This window comes from Zalophus californianus, chromosome 5, assembly GCF_009762305.2.
Source record: "Zalophus californianus isolate mZalCal1 chromosome 5, mZalCal1.pri.v2, whole genome shotgun sequence".
In the NCBI taxonomy this organism is placed as follows: Eukaryota; Metazoa; Chordata; class Mammalia; order Carnivora; family Otariidae; genus Zalophus; species Zalophus californianus.
Genome location: NC_045599.1, coordinates 72901430 through 72919496, shown reverse-complemented (window position 1 = coordinate 72919496; position 18067 = coordinate 72901430). Strand labels below are relative to the sequence as shown.

The 18067-nt window shown below is 34.4% G+C and overlaps 1 protein-coding gene across 2 annotated transcripts in view; it reads right to left on the bottom strand.

Annotated features, from left to right (window-relative positions):
- The window catches only part of SLF1 (SMC5-SMC6 complex localization factor 1), a 79773-nt gene that overhangs the window by 59815 nt on the left and 1891 nt on the right, over positions 1–18067 (bottom strand). Inside the window, exons 2-5 of one of the 2 annotated variants that reach the window (XM_027605654.1) lie at positions 8655–8768; positions 8425–8500; positions 7017–7257; positions 1869–2031 (exon numbers count right to left, since the gene is read on the bottom strand). In XM_027605654.1, the coding sequence (XP_027461455.1) occupies positions 1869–2031; positions 7017–7257; positions 8425–8500; positions 8655–8768 (594 nt within the window). The remainder of the gene's footprint in view (positions 1–1868; positions 2032–7016; positions 7258–8424; positions 8501–8654; positions 8769–18067) is intronic. The other variant, XM_027605655.1, reaches the window with a different exon arrangement.

Genomic DNA, 18067 nt, shown 5'->3' with positions numbered 1-18067 from the left:
GGCAACGAGATCATCTAGAGTCCAAGCAGATCCATCCCTTGAAATAAGGTCAAATTTCCAATCTACATTGCTGCTACTCAGTAGAGAAAGGTAATTATAGAATGATGTATTACATCTATTTTTGGAAGACTCAAAGATATTTTGTAATTTCTCTATTAATTTAACATAAAATGAGAACTCATGTGCCAGGCTTTACACAAGATTATTCGGCTATAACTATGGAAAAGAGAGGTATCATCTTGATGACATGATCCTTTTGGTTTAAATGGGGAAAACAGATATTAACCAAGTAATCAGCCAGTTGATTCCCTGAAGAGGCATAATTATAACTGGAATTTGAATGATGAACAGAAGGCAGGCAGGCACAGAGAGTACTGGGGAGGACCTTTTCAGGGAAAAAAAGTAGCTTTTGAGAAGACAGTGAGGTAGGAAGTAGCTTTGCTGTTTAAGAAACTGGGAGAAGGCAGTTTTGTTATAGTTGAGCACAGAAAAAATTGAGCAGGATACAAGAATTCTGTGAGGAACTTTTAAGCCATGTTAGAAGTTTAGGACTTTATCCTAAAGGCAATGGGAAGCCATTGGGAGGGTTTAAGTAGGACAGTAACAAGACGAGAATTGTTTTACACAGAACATTTTGGCTGCTTCTTCTGAATGAAGTAGAATGGACAAGAAAAAAGGTAAGAGTAATTAATTACTATACTACCAAGAGTTAAAAGATAGAGAGTAATTAAGAGTCTATTTCAGGAGGGCAGGGGAAAGAGGATGAACTCAGGATGATGTTACTATAGGAAGAGAGAAGCACTGTAATCTGAGTATTTAAGATGATAAAATCAATAGGACTTGGTGATTGACAAGATGTGGGGAATAAGGCAAAGGAAGGTTTCAAGGGTGATTCCCAGGTCTCTAACATAAATTATTAGTAAAAGGTTATAGCATCTATTGAGAGGGAAACGTTTAAGGAGCCAGTTTTTTCTAAAAGATCAAAGTGTAGTTTTTAGATATACTGAGGTTTCTCTACCTTGAGTGACCCTTCTTAAAACTTCTTCTTTTCTTATCTCCAGAGAATTTCTTCTAGGACTGTTCCCATTCAAACAACTTAAGAAGTGGTTTTTGCACTAAGTGGGAAGAGAGAGGTCAAGGAACAGGACAGGAAAATATTTCTAAATCCTTACAAAGAGCTTCCTCTTTTTTTTTCCCATGGGAAAAATATCCACAAATTCTTAAATGATACCATATGATACCATGGTCCACTGCTATTTTATTTACACTCTGACATTAAAAAGCTAAAATTAGTTTGTAGTAAACATCACTAAAGCACAGAAAACTAAAATAGAGACTCAAAATAAGATAAATTTTAAATTCATCAAGCTTCTTCCACGTTTATCACAAATATTCTCAAATATTTAAATAATTGAGAGCAAAGCCTTTAAAAATATGTCACTTTAATTATAGCTGATCTTTGAACAATGGGATTGGGGCACCAACACCCCCTACAGTCCAAAATCTATATATAACTCTTAGCCCCCTCAAAACTTAATAGCCTGTTGACCAGAAACCTTGCCAATAAAAGTTGAATAACATATTTTATGGATTACATATTCTATTCTTATAATAAGATAGGCTAGAAAAAAGAAAATGTTAAGAAAATCATGAAGAGAATATTTACAGTACTGTACTGAATTATAAAAAAAAAAAATCTAAGTTGATCCATGCAGTTCAAGGGTTGACTATACTTCCAATCACTGTATTTTTAAACTTCAGAACATATTTTAATTTTCTCAGAACATATTTTAATTTTTAACATATTTCACAATATGGATATTTTATAAAATAAACACTCAAAAATGTTCTTTATTTATTTTACTTACCTCTAAAAGAAAATCCCCTAGATACTGAATTGGATAAAATGGAGCCTTAAAATGGTCTTTTTCTTGCTCAGCCTTGATTCTTGCATTACTGGCAATCACATGAGTTATCCCACTTGGTGAACTTTTTGGTAAAATAACATCTGCTTTTCCAGCCTCCAGAACTCTAAATAAAAATGTATAAAAAGTATTTTTTTTAAAGCCTATTCAGTCAAATTATCTAAATCATTTACTTCCTAGGAATAGGAGTGGAACTTTCTGAAAGAATTAAGTTCCTCTGGGTTGAGTGCCATGGAGAGTAACTATTGCAGTGATTACTTAAATTATAATTTGCCCAGAGAAGATATTGAAGAAATCATGCTCTTCTTTCTACTTATCCATTTCTTGATATGGAAAGACTTTTAAGAATCAAGAATACTGAATTTATTCCCTAAGGAAAAGTCACCTCCATAAGCCAAAACAATAATGAAAGAAGTTTAGGGAAGTAGCTACCTCAGAAGGCAACATACTTCCAAGGAAATCATTCTAAACCACAAAAAAGGAACTACAGTTGCCAGCAACCTTTGAAAAAATTAGTTTTTGATTAACTTTTAACATCTCAAAAGTTTCATGAAAGTTCTGCTTCTGCTTAGGATTTAGAAAGCCACAAGAGAACACTATTACCTAACAATAAGAAAAAGCCAAATTGGGGTGCCTGGGTGGCTCAGTCAGTTAAGCATCTGTTTTTGGCTCAGGTCATGATCTCAGGGTCCTGGGATCGAGCCCTGCATCAGGATCCCTGCTCATCGGGGAGTCTTCTCCTCCCTTTCCCTCTGCTCCTCCTTCCCACTCGTGCTCTCTCTCTCCTCTCAAATAATAAATATTAAAAAAAAGAAAGAAAAAGCCAAATAATCTAAAAAAAAATCTTAACATTTCATGAACCCATCAGAGAACTGAGGTAACAACCAACCAAGAAACTTAATTTCCCAAAGAGTGATAATGATATGGCCCTTTATGAAGAGACTGGACACTCAAAACTATTTCATTTTGCCAGGGTGCAGGAGAGAAGTAGCTGTCATAAAAGTAGGTAAAAATCAGGTAAAACTCTCTAACAAATTTAAGGGCCAAGTGCAAGTGCCATGACAATTTATAATATCTGGGAGTCACTGACTCAAGGCAAGTCTGCCCTCACTCACAAGCTCTTTGCCTTTGCTTCAGTATTCACGAAAAAGATTACGGGCAGAAAACAGATTCCCTACTAGGTAGCACAAGTAGGCCAGTGAGGACTGGCTGCCCACCAAGAGACAGACATTAAACCTGGTCCACGTCCCTGGATCCTTCTCTCATATGAAGCAAACGTCCTAAGTTATTGGGGTAAGGTAAGAAAGTCATATACTTTCAGAATCCAGAAAAAGATGCACTGCTTCTGTTGGGAGAATACAAGTAAAATCCATGGGCCCTGAGAAAGGGGCAAGAAAACCTCCTGCTGCATAGCCCAAAAAAGGATCCACTGTTTCTGGACGAGGCAAAAGTCATCTGTCCCTGGACAAGGGGCAGAAGAAATGCCACTCAAATATAGGTTCCTGCGTCAATACAAAGCAGAAATCTAATACTGGAGCAGAGGTTAGAAATTTTCTCTTGCCAAAACCCTGCCCACAGATACAAAGCAGAATTTGGCTGCCATGGGGAACTGAGACACAAATATTGAGAAAGTCCCAACCCCAGAGAACAAGAACACAAAGAATGCTTAAGACTGAAGTCTATCAGCAAAACCAAAAACCCACCTCCTCTTACCCCCAACCTAGAGATGAGTAACAAGCAAGAGAGGAAGAGAATGACAAGAAAGTCCTGTGACCCAGCAGTGCTTCAGGGACTACTGAAAAATGAGGGTGAGGCAAAAACATCAATTAAAAAAACCTCCAGCACCCCAGGACTCAGATCAAACACAAAGAAACTGTACTCCACTGCAGGAGTAACCAGAAAGGATGCATTGAAGGTAACTATAGCATTAACAAAATCCAAAACCTGCTCAAAAACTGACAAGATTAAGTCAACTACCCATACTAATTGCCTTACAGAAAAAGCCAGCCCATTTTTGGATCTAAATACTTATCTGAACCTCTATTGTTTTATATGTGATATCTATACATGCAATAAAAAAATATAAGACATACACAAAAAGGAAGAAAACCAAACCACTGTCAAGAGATAAAGGAATATAAAGCACAGAGAGATGATCCATTTGTTGAAATTATCAGAAAGTGATTTAAAATAACTATGACTGAAATGTTTGAAGATACAAAGGAAAAACTGAACAAATTGCATTAAGAGATCAGGAACTGAGCACTGAGTACATAAAAATGGTAGAAATAAAAGTTACTATATCAAAGAATAATCTCTTTGACAGGCTTATGGACAGACTGCATGCAACTGAGGATGGAATCAATGAACTTGATAGGTCAATAGAAATTATCCAACTGAAACACAAAAATGGGAAAAAAAGTTAAAAACAAAATAGAACATACAAAAACTGTGGAAAATAATTAATTGGTCTAAAACATAGGTAATAGAGCACAAGAAAAAGAAAACAGAATTTAAAACATAATGGTTGAGAATTTTCCATAATTAATAAAAGATAAAAAGCCACATGTCCAAGAAGCTCAGAGAACTCCATGCAAATAACATGAATAAATAATAGACAATAAGCAAGATACACATCTGGACGCATCATCAAATTGCTAAAAACCACAGGTAATATATTGTTTTTAAATTTTTAATTTCCAATTGTTCATTACTAGCATATAAAAACACCATTAATTTTTATGTAGTGACTTACTACTCTGTCATCTTGCTGGATTCAATAATTACTTCTAATAGCTTTTCTGGATAAGTTATTTAGTATATATCCATATCTCCTGGAAATAAAGACAATTACTTTTATTTCTTTCTATCTAACTCTATGTCTCTTAAATTTATTTTCTTTGCCTTATTTCACTGTCTAGTATCTCTGGTAAAATGCCGAACAGAAAAGGTCATAGTGCGGGGCACCTGGGTGGCTTAGTAGTTTAAGTGCCCAACTCTTGATAATGGTTCAGGTCATGATCTCAATGTCTTGAGATTGAGCCCCGTGTCAGGCTCCAAACTGGGAGTGGGGCCTCCTTTAGATTCCAATCCCCCCACCCCAAGTCCTGGGAGGTCTCTTTTTTTCTAAAAAAAGAAATGGTCAGAGTGAGCAACCATTTCTTAATTCCTAGTTATGGAAGAAAAAAAAAAGCCATGATATTAAATTTATGTATGCTTACAGTTTTCAGTTGCTCAGACTGAAGACACAAAAATTCTTAACAAAATATCTGCAGACAGAATCCGCAATTTTTAAAAATGGTAACACACTATGATGAAGTACAGTTTAGTTCAGGAATACAAGTTTGGTTTAACATTTAAAATCAATCAAAATAACTTACCATATTAACAGAATAAAGGAGAAAAGACAATCATCTTAATAGATGCACAGAAAACCTTTCAGAGCAATCAATCCATTTATAATAGCATCCCAAAACAGGAAGTACCTGGGATTAAACTTAGCAAAATATGTACAAGATTTATACAGTGAAAACTGTAATACGTTAGTGGCAGAAATTAAAGACCTGGAGAGATAGGGAATCTATAAATAGGACAACTCGATATTGTTAATATCTCAATTCTTCCCAATTTGACCTACAGATTCATTACAATCCCAATAAAAATCCTAGCTTGCTTTTTTGTAGAAATTGACAAGGTGGTTCTAAAATGTATATGGAAATATAAAAATTCAAATTCACCAAAACAGTTTTGAATAAGACAAAGTTGGGAGGCTCACCCAACCCGATTTCAAGACTCATTATAAAACTATAGTAACCAAAACAGTGTGCTTTTAGTATAAGGTAGACACAGATACCAATGGAGTAAGAAGCCCAGAAATAGACCATACAAATATAGTCAAGTAACTTTTGGACAATAGTACCAAAGTAATTGCACAGCAATTGAAATCTCGAACATTACTAGGAGGAGATGTAAAATAGTACAACTACTTCAGAAAACAGTTTGGCATTTTCTTATAATGTTAAGTATACAACTGCCATCTGAGCCAGAAATTTCAATTCTTGGTATTTACCCAAGAGAGAGAAAAACAAACGTACATGAAGACTTGTACTCAAATGTTCATAGAAGCTTTATTTATATTAGCACAAGTGAAAAACAAAACAAAACAAAAACAAAAAACAAATGCCTATCAATGGGTGAATAAACAGATAGTTATACATCCGCAAAATGGAATACTACTCAGCAACAAAAGGAACGAACTCCTAATACAACCTGGATGAATCTCAGAAATAATGAGTTAAGCAAATGAAACTACACAAAGAAGTATATATAGAATAATTCCATTTACATGAACTTTAAAAAAAAAAAGACACATCTAATGTACGGTGACACAAAGGAAATCAACGGTTGTCTTGTACTGGTGGGCAGAATTAAATGTGTAATGACAGGAACACTGTTAAGATTACATAAATGTTGCAGATCTTGACTGTGGTGGGGAGGTGATACAGGTGTATAAATTTCTCCAAATTTATCAAAATGTATACTTAAAATGTGTTCATTTTACTTGCCTATAAATTATATTTCTATAAAGGTGACAAAAGGCCTTTGCACCCCCCCAAAAGTCATTGCAGTCTCGGAATATAGTTTACTCAATAAGAATTATTTTAAAAATATGATGTAAAAGTTAGGGAGAAATGAAATAATGAAGGAAACATGAACCATGAAGACTGTACTATATAAACCCTAAAAAAAAGCCTTTGTGATAAATACTTATAAAAATTTTAAATTGCTTCAAAACTGAAAACAAATATCTTCCAAGTTTTTTTTATTTTGCTTGAGTTAGCCAAAAGAATTAACATGGAAAGTTAAACAGAAACCCAAGAATAATTTAAAGCAATACTATAAAATAGATTTTATTCTATTAGACACATACGCTTAATTAAGTACAGAATCACTTAACTCGGAGATTAAGGAGTAAATCACCATGGCTCATTTGGACGACATCAATAATTTCAAAGAAATACAAAAAGGTATTCAAGCAAACCAAAATTATTTTTTCATTCATTGCTTAGCTTTTATGAGATCTCATTTTACCTTACAAGAGAATCACTTCGTTTATCAGCTCTAACAAGGAGGACAACTTTCCATCTGTGGAATGCTCCTGGAGCACCAGTGCGTTTCAGTTCTTCACGCCATCTTTTAGGTGCAGATTGCATTTGAGGAGAATAATGGGAATCTTTTTCAATTTTGTAGCCCCATTCATAAGTTGTTTCATCAAGCCATCTGCCACTTTTGGCACTATGAATTATGTAGTCCTTAGTTAGTACCCACTTTCCTAGAAAGCAAATCAACTGTCAGTTAGAAAAGAATTTTGGTTCTAATGAATGGTCAACAATAAAGACCAAATATCAAATAAAGTTTGACCTTTTTCATCAGAAGACTCTTAGGCTACAATGCCAACATTATCTTTGAATTATGTTTGTTTTCCCAAATTTTTGGTAGAGGTCTATGATGTCAGTGAACATTGTATGTAATCTTTCCCATAATAATTCTAAGTCTAAACATTACGAAATTAAATACAAACCTAAGACTTACTAAAATAAATGTGGTATTACTTAAGCTATGTCTACTATTGTTATTCACTGTTCTGGCTGAGATCTGTATTATTCTTCCTATGCTAAAAACTTCTTAAATCATGTTTATGCAGTGTTACACTTTGTAAAACAAATTTATTGAGTTAGAGAATTTTTCAGAATATCTAATATTCTGTAGTTCCTTTATGGGGGCAGTGGTAATTTTTCTCAACATCCTGGACAATATAGGTTTTCATTTGTGGAGATAATAATAAATCCAAGTATATTTCTAGTAAATTACTCTAAAAACTAATAAATTTACTGAGTTAAAAATACTTTTTTTTTTTTGATGATCAGTGAACTAATGATATGCTAGTTCAATCACAGTAGAAGAAACTATAAAAGAAACATCAAGGGTGACAGAGAGGGGAAGACACTAAGTCCTAAGTTGGGTTTATGGAATTTAAAATCTTAGAAAAACACAATAGGGTGATCATTGCTTCATATCATGGATGGGAGGCGACAGAGTAGAAAAAGAATAAAAACAGATTCTTTCCAACGACAGATCAAAGAAAACAAACTTGACTGAGAAGAGCCGAGACTTTGACTAAAGCATTTTTTTGAAGGGGGGGCATTCTTATGCCCAACTTTTTTGTTAAAAAATTTTTTCTGACATAAAACACACTAAATCTTTGGTTAAGTAAGTATTCCTGCCTCTTTGGTACATTTTCATGTGTTACAAAGTTTTACTTAGAAAAATCAAAGATATTGTAAGAAATATTTTCAGAAAAGTATTCAGATAAAATATTTCAGATAAAACCACATTTATTATGTTTGATATAATAATGATACTATCTATCTTTAGGAGATTAAGGTACTTTTTTTAACATGAAGATTTTTTTTTCAAGGGAGAAAGGTAGTTAATTTACCCGCTGCACAAGCTGCTAAAAACTTTTCACTCTTACACAGGCGTTCAGCTATAAGATGTGTACAATTTTTGTATTTCTGGAAGGGAAAATGCAAATGAAAAAATGTTACTAAGGTAAGATTGACTTTATAGCACATTCACTTTATTCTTATCAAGAGGGCATTTTATCATTCTTAGACCACTATTATTTTTCAAGTTTATATTGAATATTTTGTAAATTTCTGTACTCACCTCACTCTTAATAAAAGTGCAATCTAGTTTTAAAAGCAATTTGCCTAGAGCTTCCTTTTCTTCCATCTTAAATCCTGTCATCTGGATGATATGCTTTGGAGCACCATCTTCCATCTAACATATATACACATAAAGAAAATGATATATGTTAAAGATAATATTCACAGGATTGACATTATTTTTTCTTACCTATGAGTGCTAAAAATAAAAAAACAAACATTTAATGAATTAAACATATAAGGCTTTATCGTAAATAACAATGTTAAGAATGCTTATGTGCAAGAGAAATTGGTTTATAAAATTATCTTCCCGGGGTGCCTGGGTGGCTCAGTCAGTTAAGTGGCCAACTCTTGATTTCAGCTCAGGTCATGATCTCAGGGTCCTGGGACTGAGCCCTGAGTTGGGCTCTACACTAAGCGGTGAGTCGGCTTGAGGATTCTCTCTCTCCCTCCCTCTGCCCCAACTCCCACTCACATGCTCTCCTTCTCTAAATAAATCTTAAAAAAAAAAAATAAAGTTATGTTCCCAAAATGTGACTAAATAGATTTTTTTGGTGGTTTGAACATTGAATATTTGTGTTCCTACATTACTTGACACTAAAACACAATGATAAATGAATACAATTCTTCAGAAAAGATTATTTATATAAATATTAGCATAGTAATACTAGATTTGTTTTATTTTTAAGATTTTATTTGAGAGAGAGAGAATGAGAGAGAGAGAGAGAGAGCACAGAGGGGGGAGGGTCAGAGGAAGAAGCAGACTCCCCGCTGAGCAGGGAGCCTGATGTGGGACTTGATCCTGGGATTCCAAGATCATGACCCTGAGCCGAAGGCAGTTGCTTAACCAACTGAGCTACCCAGGCACCCCTATACTAGCTTTATTTTAAAAGCACTGTTTTTGCTAAGAGCTTCTGAAACAAGTGCACTGTGGACAATGAAACCTAATCAAATTTTATAACAATTTTTAAAATATTTGTGGACAAATACTGAAGAGTACCTAAAAGTCATTACAGAAGTTGATAGAACTTATGTTCCCAAAGCATTTACACCAAATAACTTAGTATACTAGGTACATATAATGAACTGGATTCTATTCCCAATCTACATTTCTTAACTCTGCTATATGTTAATTTTATCATCTACAAAGTAGACTGAAAAAAAAATCACACTTTTCAAATTTATGTAAATAGAGACCTTAATCCACATATAAACGTAGTTCATAAAGCATTTGTATTTGAACTGGCACATTTAATAAGCAAGAAAGACAACACCTCACAGTATTTTTAATGAGAATACAGGGTTTTGTTTGTTTACCTGACATTAGAACTTCAGAACTGATAGCATCTTAGAGAAAATCTATTTTCTTTTTATAGATGAGGAAAACAGGGATTACAGAAATTGGTTATTTTCCATTTCTCTAACAGTTTTGTCACTACAGCTGTGGATTAGTGTTTAATTAATGCCAAAGAGCAAAAGCAGTTGACCTCTTTAAAGACAATTAAAAGTTAACTAAAAAATTATACCTGTTTGAGCCCAGGAATAGTAACAAAAAACTGGTGACAAGTATTACATAGAACAAGACAAGTATATAAAGACAAGAATTATTTACAGAAACTCTATTGTCAAAGACAGAATAGATATAGATAGATACTAAAAACATATGAAGTACATACATATATGTGTTTATGTAAAGACAGATTCATTTTTGAGTAAAACCTCAAAGAAAGTCTCAGAAAGTCTCACTATGACAATTTAAGGCATTACTCAGGGTTAAGATGAACCTTTATTTCCTTTGCTTAAGGTTTCTAAGAGGAGTAACACCAGCTAACAGTACACCTGGTTTCTCTACCCTTCATCACTGCTTGATTTGGGAGAAGTTACTTGACAGGACTAAATGGATATGCTTTGCTAGACATATCTGTATACTTGCAAAGACAGTTCATATTAATGCGAAAGCATTAATTGACATGTCCTAAGAAGCTGCCAGTAGTAGCCCAGCAGGCTCATGGGTAAATGAATTCAGAGATTATGTATGAAGCACCCTGGAGTTGCACAAAGCTACCTCCTCCAAACCAATTTTATTCAGTAAAAAGCTGTTATTTTGACCCCAAAACATTAGACTTTCTTATTTCTCTATTGGCTCCAAGAGAGGGAAAGGGATATAATGCATTAGCCCTCTAAAACCCTAAAATTGAAGATACAGAACATAAAGAAAGTGTCTTTAAGGATAAGGGTCTTCAGTGAAACATTTTTTAAAAGTTAAAAGGTTCTGGGAGCATCTGGGTGGCTCAACTGGTTTATCAGCCAACTCTTGATTTCGGCTCAGGTCATGATCTCAAGGTCCTGGAATTGAGCTCCAAGTTGGGGTCCATACTGAACAGGGAGTCTCCTTGAGGATTCTGTCTCTCCCTCTCCCTCTGCCCTTTCCCCTGTTTGCACAGCGCATGTGCTCTCTCTTTCTAAATAATAAATCTTTGAAAAAATAAAAGTTAAAAGGTTCTGGTACAAAATTATAAAATGTACATAACAGAGCTTGGCATCCTATGAAAAATCACTTATGTAAAATACTATCATCAGTACATAAAACGTAAGTGGCGTCCTGCAGAAGGAATTCTTTCCTGTATTAATTATCAAATTTTTTAAACCAATTTTATGGGATATATGACATAGCTCCTGAATTATAATATCCATTAATAAAGAGACTGGTAATATATAAAAACTTTACAAAGAATATGCTGTTGCTTGAAATAATCATTTAGTCTGATGTAGAACACATACTAACACATATACAATAAAGCTGCAAGTGGATTATAAGGCATATGAGCAAAAGGAGGAGAAATGTTGCTTCTATTAATTCTAGGGATGTAAATAAGTCCTTTAAGCAAATTTCCTTTAGAAAATGGTAGGTCCTCCTTGAAAAAGAAAAGCAAAGCTGGAGGCATCACAGTTTCGGACTTCAAGTTATATTATAAAGGTGTAGTGATCAAAACATTATGGAATTGGCACAAAAATAGACACATAGATCTGTGGAAAAGAATAGAAAACCCAGAAATGAACCTATAACTATAAGGTCACATCATCTTCAACAAAGCAGGGAAGAATATCCAATGGGAAAAAGATGGTCTCTTCAACAAATGGGAAAACTGGACAGTAACATGCAAAAGAATGAAAATGGACTAGACGAACCATGAGAGATGATGGACTCTGAAAAACAAACTGAGGGTTCTAGAGGGGAGGGGGGTGGGGGGATGGGTTAGCCTGGTGATGGGTATTAAAGAGGGCACATTCTTCGTGGAGCACTGGGTGTTATGCACAAACAATGAATCATGAATCAAAAGCTAATGATGTAATGTATGGTGATTAACATAACAATAAAAAATTTTAAAAAAGAATGAAAATGGACTATTTTCTGATACAATACACAAAAATAAATTCAAAATGGATTAAAAACCTAAATATGAGATTTGAAACCATACAATTCCTAGAGGAGAACACAGGCCATAACCTCTTTCTAGATATGTCTCCTGAGGAAAGACAAACAAAAGCAAAAATGAACTATTGGTACTTCATCAAAATAAGTTTCTACACAGCTAAGAAAACAATCAACAAAACTAAAAGGCAACCTAGGAATGGGAGAAGACATTTGCAAATGACATATATGATAAAGGGTATCTAAAATATATAAAGAACTTATCAAACTCAAACCCCCCCCCAAATAGTCCAATTTAAAAATGGGCAGAAGACATGAATAGACATTTTTCCAAAGAAGACATCCAGATGGCCAAGAGACACATGAAAAGATGCTCAACATCATTGATCATCAGGGAAATACAAATCAAAACTACAAGAAGATATCACCTCACCCCTGTCAGAATTACTAAAATAAAGAACACAAGAAACAACAGGTGTTGGCAAGGATGTGGAGAAAGGGGAACCCTCTTGCTCTGTTGATGGGAATGCAAATGGGTGGAATCACGCTGGAAAACAGTATGGAGGTTTCTCAAGAAGGAAAAAATACAACTACCCTATGATCCAGGAATCGCACTACTAGGTATTTACCTAAAGAATAAAAAAAAATACTAATTCAAAGGGATACATGCACCCTGATGTTTAGAGCAGTACTGTCTACAACAGCCAAATTATGGAAACAGTCTAAGTGTCCATCAACTGATAAATGAATAAAGATGTGGTATATAAATATGTAAAAATTTACATAAAAATATACAAATACATACACACACAATGGAATATTACTTGGCCATCAGAGAGAATGAAATCTTGCCACTGGCAACAAGATGAATGGAGCTAGGGACTATTATGCTGAGTGAAAGAAGTCAGTCAGAGAAAGAAAAGTACCATATGATTTCATTCATAGGTGGAATTTAAGAAACAAAACAAACAAGCCAGGGGAGGGGGGTAAAGAGAGTGAGTCAAACCAAGAAAGAGACTCTTAACTATAGAGAACTGTTGGTTACTAGAAGGAAAAGATGGGGGGGGGAATGGGTTAAACAGGTGATGGGGATTAAGGAGTGCACTTGTGAAGAGCACCAGGTGATGCATGGAAGTACTCAATCACTATACTGTATGCCTGAAACCAATATTACACTGTAAGTTAACTGTAATTTAAATAAAAACATTTAAAAAAATAAAAAAAGAATTAAAAAACAAACAAAAAAGAAAATGGTAGGTCCTTTAAGAAATACTAGATAAGTGAAATTCAACATATCTGTAAATATCATCTTGACATTCTAATGGAAAGGCAATCTAATTGTTTTTATATTTCTTGTAAGCCACTTTTACCAGAGGAACACAAGTCTTTTAACCATATTTAACTTACTACATTTATTTTATGCATATATTCTAAAGTTTAAAAAAGCTATTTCAGAGGCTATTTCAGGAAATGTTGCCAAAAAAAGGTAAGTTTAATTAGCTCTGAAAACCTAAAATCGTGGGAAATCTGGGTGGCTCAGTTGGTTAGGTGTCCAACCCTTGACTTCAGCTCACGTCATGATCTCAGGGTCATGAGATCAAGCCCAGAGTCGGGCTCCAGGCTGGGCGTGGAGCCTGCTTGGGATTCTCTCTCTCTCCCTCTCCCACTGCCCCTACCTGTGCCAACCCCCCGCACTGCAGCGAGCTCTCTCTCAATAAATAAAATCGTAAAAAAAAAAAAAAAGTAAAATCTTGCCTATCTGGTTATTCTAAAATACTAACATACAGAAACTACTGTTAAATAATCAGAATATACATACAGAAAGCTATGAAAAAAACTCAACAGTAATGCTATCATCCAGAAAGTTTTAAAAATTGTCCTTTAAATTTTATTCTTCTGCTTCCTGAGAACTAAATGTATGTTATATAGAACTGTAAGGGGGAAAAAAGTTATTATACTATATTCCTCTTTTAGATCAAGTTAATTAACAGCTACTTTACAATTTGAATGTTTATTACTAGTGACATTTTAATACATTTTGATGTATAAATTATTAAGTGATTTGGATGTGTACCATGTAGTTTTTAATCTTAAATCATATTATCTTTATAATGGAACAAAAACACCCACTTTGTATATTTAACAGCATTTTCTGTCAAAGCAAGAGTCCACAATAAAATGAAAGCAGGACCAAATGTGCTTAATGGTAGAAATCAGGAAAGCATTTTTAATGCAATTTCTTTCCTCTGAGTAACAAATATGAAACTGAAACTAAACAAGCAAGAGGAAAGGCAAGAAATAAAGGTGAAATAAAAGGATGTCCTGATTCAAACATCATGCAAATACAAATATTAAAAACCAAATCAGGGGCGCCTGGGTGGCTCACTAGTTAAGCGGCCGACTCTTGGTTTTGGCTCAGGTCATGATCTCGGGGTCCTGAGATCTGCCCTGTGTTGGGCTCCAAGCTCTGTGAGGAGTCGGCTTGGGATTCTCTCCCTCTCCCTCTGCCCCTCCCCTGCCGTGCACTCACTCACTCTCTCTCTCAAATCAATCAATCAATCTTTTTAAAAAACCACAATATAGGGCATTTACTCCCAAGTTTATCAGAAAAACTGGGTTATTGGCTAAACTTTCACAGAACTGTGAATCCTAGTGATGGCAACACAATAACTAGCAAAATTTCTTAAAAACAAATTCCATTAACCTAATCAAATAGTGTCCTACAATCAAATTACCTGCTTGAAATAACAGTTTACAATACATTTAGCAATGCTTTTTAATACCACATCCTATAACAAACTTACAAGCTGGATCACAAATCTAATTCATAGATATATGAACAAATTAATAGCTATAAATACAGAAATAGACACAGAGATACATGGATAGAGTTATTTATATTTATAAAACTGGCAGTATAATGGTTCTTCTTATGACCCTGCAGGATCAAGAAAACAAGAAACAACAGCCTGATATGCCAGTGAATCCAAAGAGAGCACTATATAATATGGTTGAATACCTACTAAAGACTCAAAAAATTCCAAGTCCTTAAAAATGGGTCAAGTTTTGTGTGGGTGGTATGTTCTGGGATATGGGGATCAAGCGCTAACTGCTAGAAGTCTTCTAGCACAAGAAAGTAAATACACTGCAATATAATTTTATCATTGGTATTTCTAGGGAAATAACTTTTTCTAGAACTTGTAGGGGGCGTTCCTTCAGGCATTCATCAGAACATACTACCCTAACACAACAAAAAGAAAACAAAAATGAGTGTTTTTTTTTTGTAAAGTTAAAGGTTTTATCCTCACTGTCAAAAAGTGAAAAATTATATACGTCTTCATTACAAGAAAATGCTTCTGTTTTAATTTTTTAAATGTTGTAGTAATTAAAAAAATATTTAGTTACTTACCTCGAACCATATAATACACACAACTAAGGAGATAATGACTGTGAACAGAGATGGCATTTATGCAGAGAAAGCAACTGTCTCTGTGGTGTGGACTTTCCCAAAATATCTCCCACATGGGCCTGTCCCTGATGCCTGAAATTCCTCTGCAGTTGGTGCTAGTTAGAAATGCAAATAAACCTATAGCACTCATCATAATTAGGAATATTTTATTATGTACTGGCTTTCTGGGTCCTATGAATTCTTTACAATATGACACATAGCTGGAACATATTTGAATATGACACACAGAGTATGCTGAAAAGAGAAGTCAGGGAAAAGCAGAGGCAGGAATACGGATGAATGCACAGGTCTGGCTCAGGAAGGAGGACAAAAGAACAGGGACTAAGAGTTGACTGAAAGAAGAAAGTGCTGCAAAAAACAGGGGCAGGGATGCTTAACAAAGTTTGCGGTAAGAAATGCTACTCCGCATTACAAGTGATTTTATGATCAGCCATAGGGTTTCACAGAACTTTGAAAACATAATGCACTCTGTAAGTTGTATGTTAATAACTAAGATAAATAAAGGATTTATTAAAAGGTTTATTTGCAATTAGGAACTAAAAATTTCCCCAAAGTAACTTTTACTGTCAATTGTAATTAATCCATGATTATAGAAAATTTTAAAAAATACTACAAAGTATATAGAAAGATTAAAATCACCTGTAATCCCTGCACCCATTAATACCACCGTTAACACCTGGGGGCGGCGGCGAGGACAAACGTTTATGTATGTGTGTGAAAAAACATATATATATAGCAAAATTGAGATTATTATAGTCCTGTATCTTTTTATTTAAAATTACATTGTGATCATTTTTCCATTCCAGTGAATATTCTTCGTTTCAAGAACACCAGGTTGAAAACTAATGGTTCTTAATGTTATTGTAGTGAACTATTTTGATTTTAAACCTAAAGAAAATCATCTTTAAAAATTCCCTTTTCTTAAAAAGATGTATCAACCCTTGAATATAGTCAATATTGCTGCTTTGAATTCAAGAATTTTAAGATTTTCATGGTTTCTCTTATCTAAAGCGTTTAACTGGGAAAGTAAGTGAAAAGGGTCAAAGTGTTAGGTCACTGTTTTAACCAGTATTGCAAAAGGTAGATACCAATCACCATATTCATATTGAGTAAACTACTATTTAGCTCTGAATGCTATAAACATCGAGTGGAGTTTAGGAATTCTGTACCCTCCTGGCCTAGGAGCCAAATTAGGCCTTTGGCTTAATTTCATTCAGCTAGCCTTTGGAAATTTTTCCTTAAAGATGTAGTGTCTGTTTCCTGTCTCATCCTTTAAAGATATGGAATACGTGTGTGTGCATGTATATATGTTATTGTGTGTGTACATATATGTATATATACGTAGTTATTTGATTGCGGTCTCCAGTGGCGATCTCTAGATGCTCTTACTTCAATGGCATTATTTGGAAAAGGAGCGGTCATGCTCAGTCTCTTTGAGGAGAGGCAGGAAATGGAGCAGTTGCAGCCAAGTGACTGTGGTGAGGAAGAAATGACAGGCTAATAGGACTTATGGGAAGTGTTCAATCTATCCAGTAACATACAGTGAACAGGCTGAACTGGAGATGCTATTTTTATGGATAAAGGGGCCTTTAAGGAAGCAAGATGAAACAAGAGAGACAATGTTCAGGGAAAAAAGAATGGATAGACAGTCTATGTTGGTTAGCCATAGGGGATGAAAGTCAAATCTGCTTTAAGTTTGTATTAGGAACTCTGTATTACTTAACTATTTAGTAGGAGCATAAGATGTAAAGTTGAAAAAGCAGGAGTTCACTTTTATTGAGGACCTACTATGGTCTACGCAGTACATGTTAGCTCATTTCCATACAGACAATTTAAGTGCTGTTTACCCTGCTCATACAGATGAGGATACTGGGGAATCTTAGCAATTAAGAAACTAGCTCAAGGATACACAGCTAGCAAAATAGTGAAATCAAGGCTCAGTGCAAAGACCTGCCTGTTTCTGCAGAAGTGATATGCCTTTTCTACGATACCACTTTGACTTAAATTTCAGAATTTAGTCTAATACCTTTAACTATAATTTTACAAAGTAATCTATTTTTAGCTAGTGCAAGAGAAAAATACACTGCAGGTAAAGGAATCTACTATGAGGGTGAGGAGATATTTAGACGAGCCCTATTACTGAAAATATTTAAACATAATTATAAAAATAACTAATGTCTAAAACTTTAAAGCATTTCTAAGAACAATCTTAAGAGTGCCATTTTCTTATGAAAAAGGAAAGAGTGCCATTTTCTTATGAAAAAGGAAATTTTCATTATTTTCCTCTCAAAATGGATCCTGTATGAATTAATCACTAGACTAATTCATATGGACTTCATCAAGAATAACAAAACAGCCTATATAAAGTAATTTCAATATAAAGAAAGTACAAACTAAGTCAACTTCAAAGTTTCAGGGATATTTTACTTTCAAGCACTAAGATGTCCTTAGGAGGTTAGAAATAGTACATACTACCTTGTGCAGCATACCTTCCATTAGCATATTTATGGAG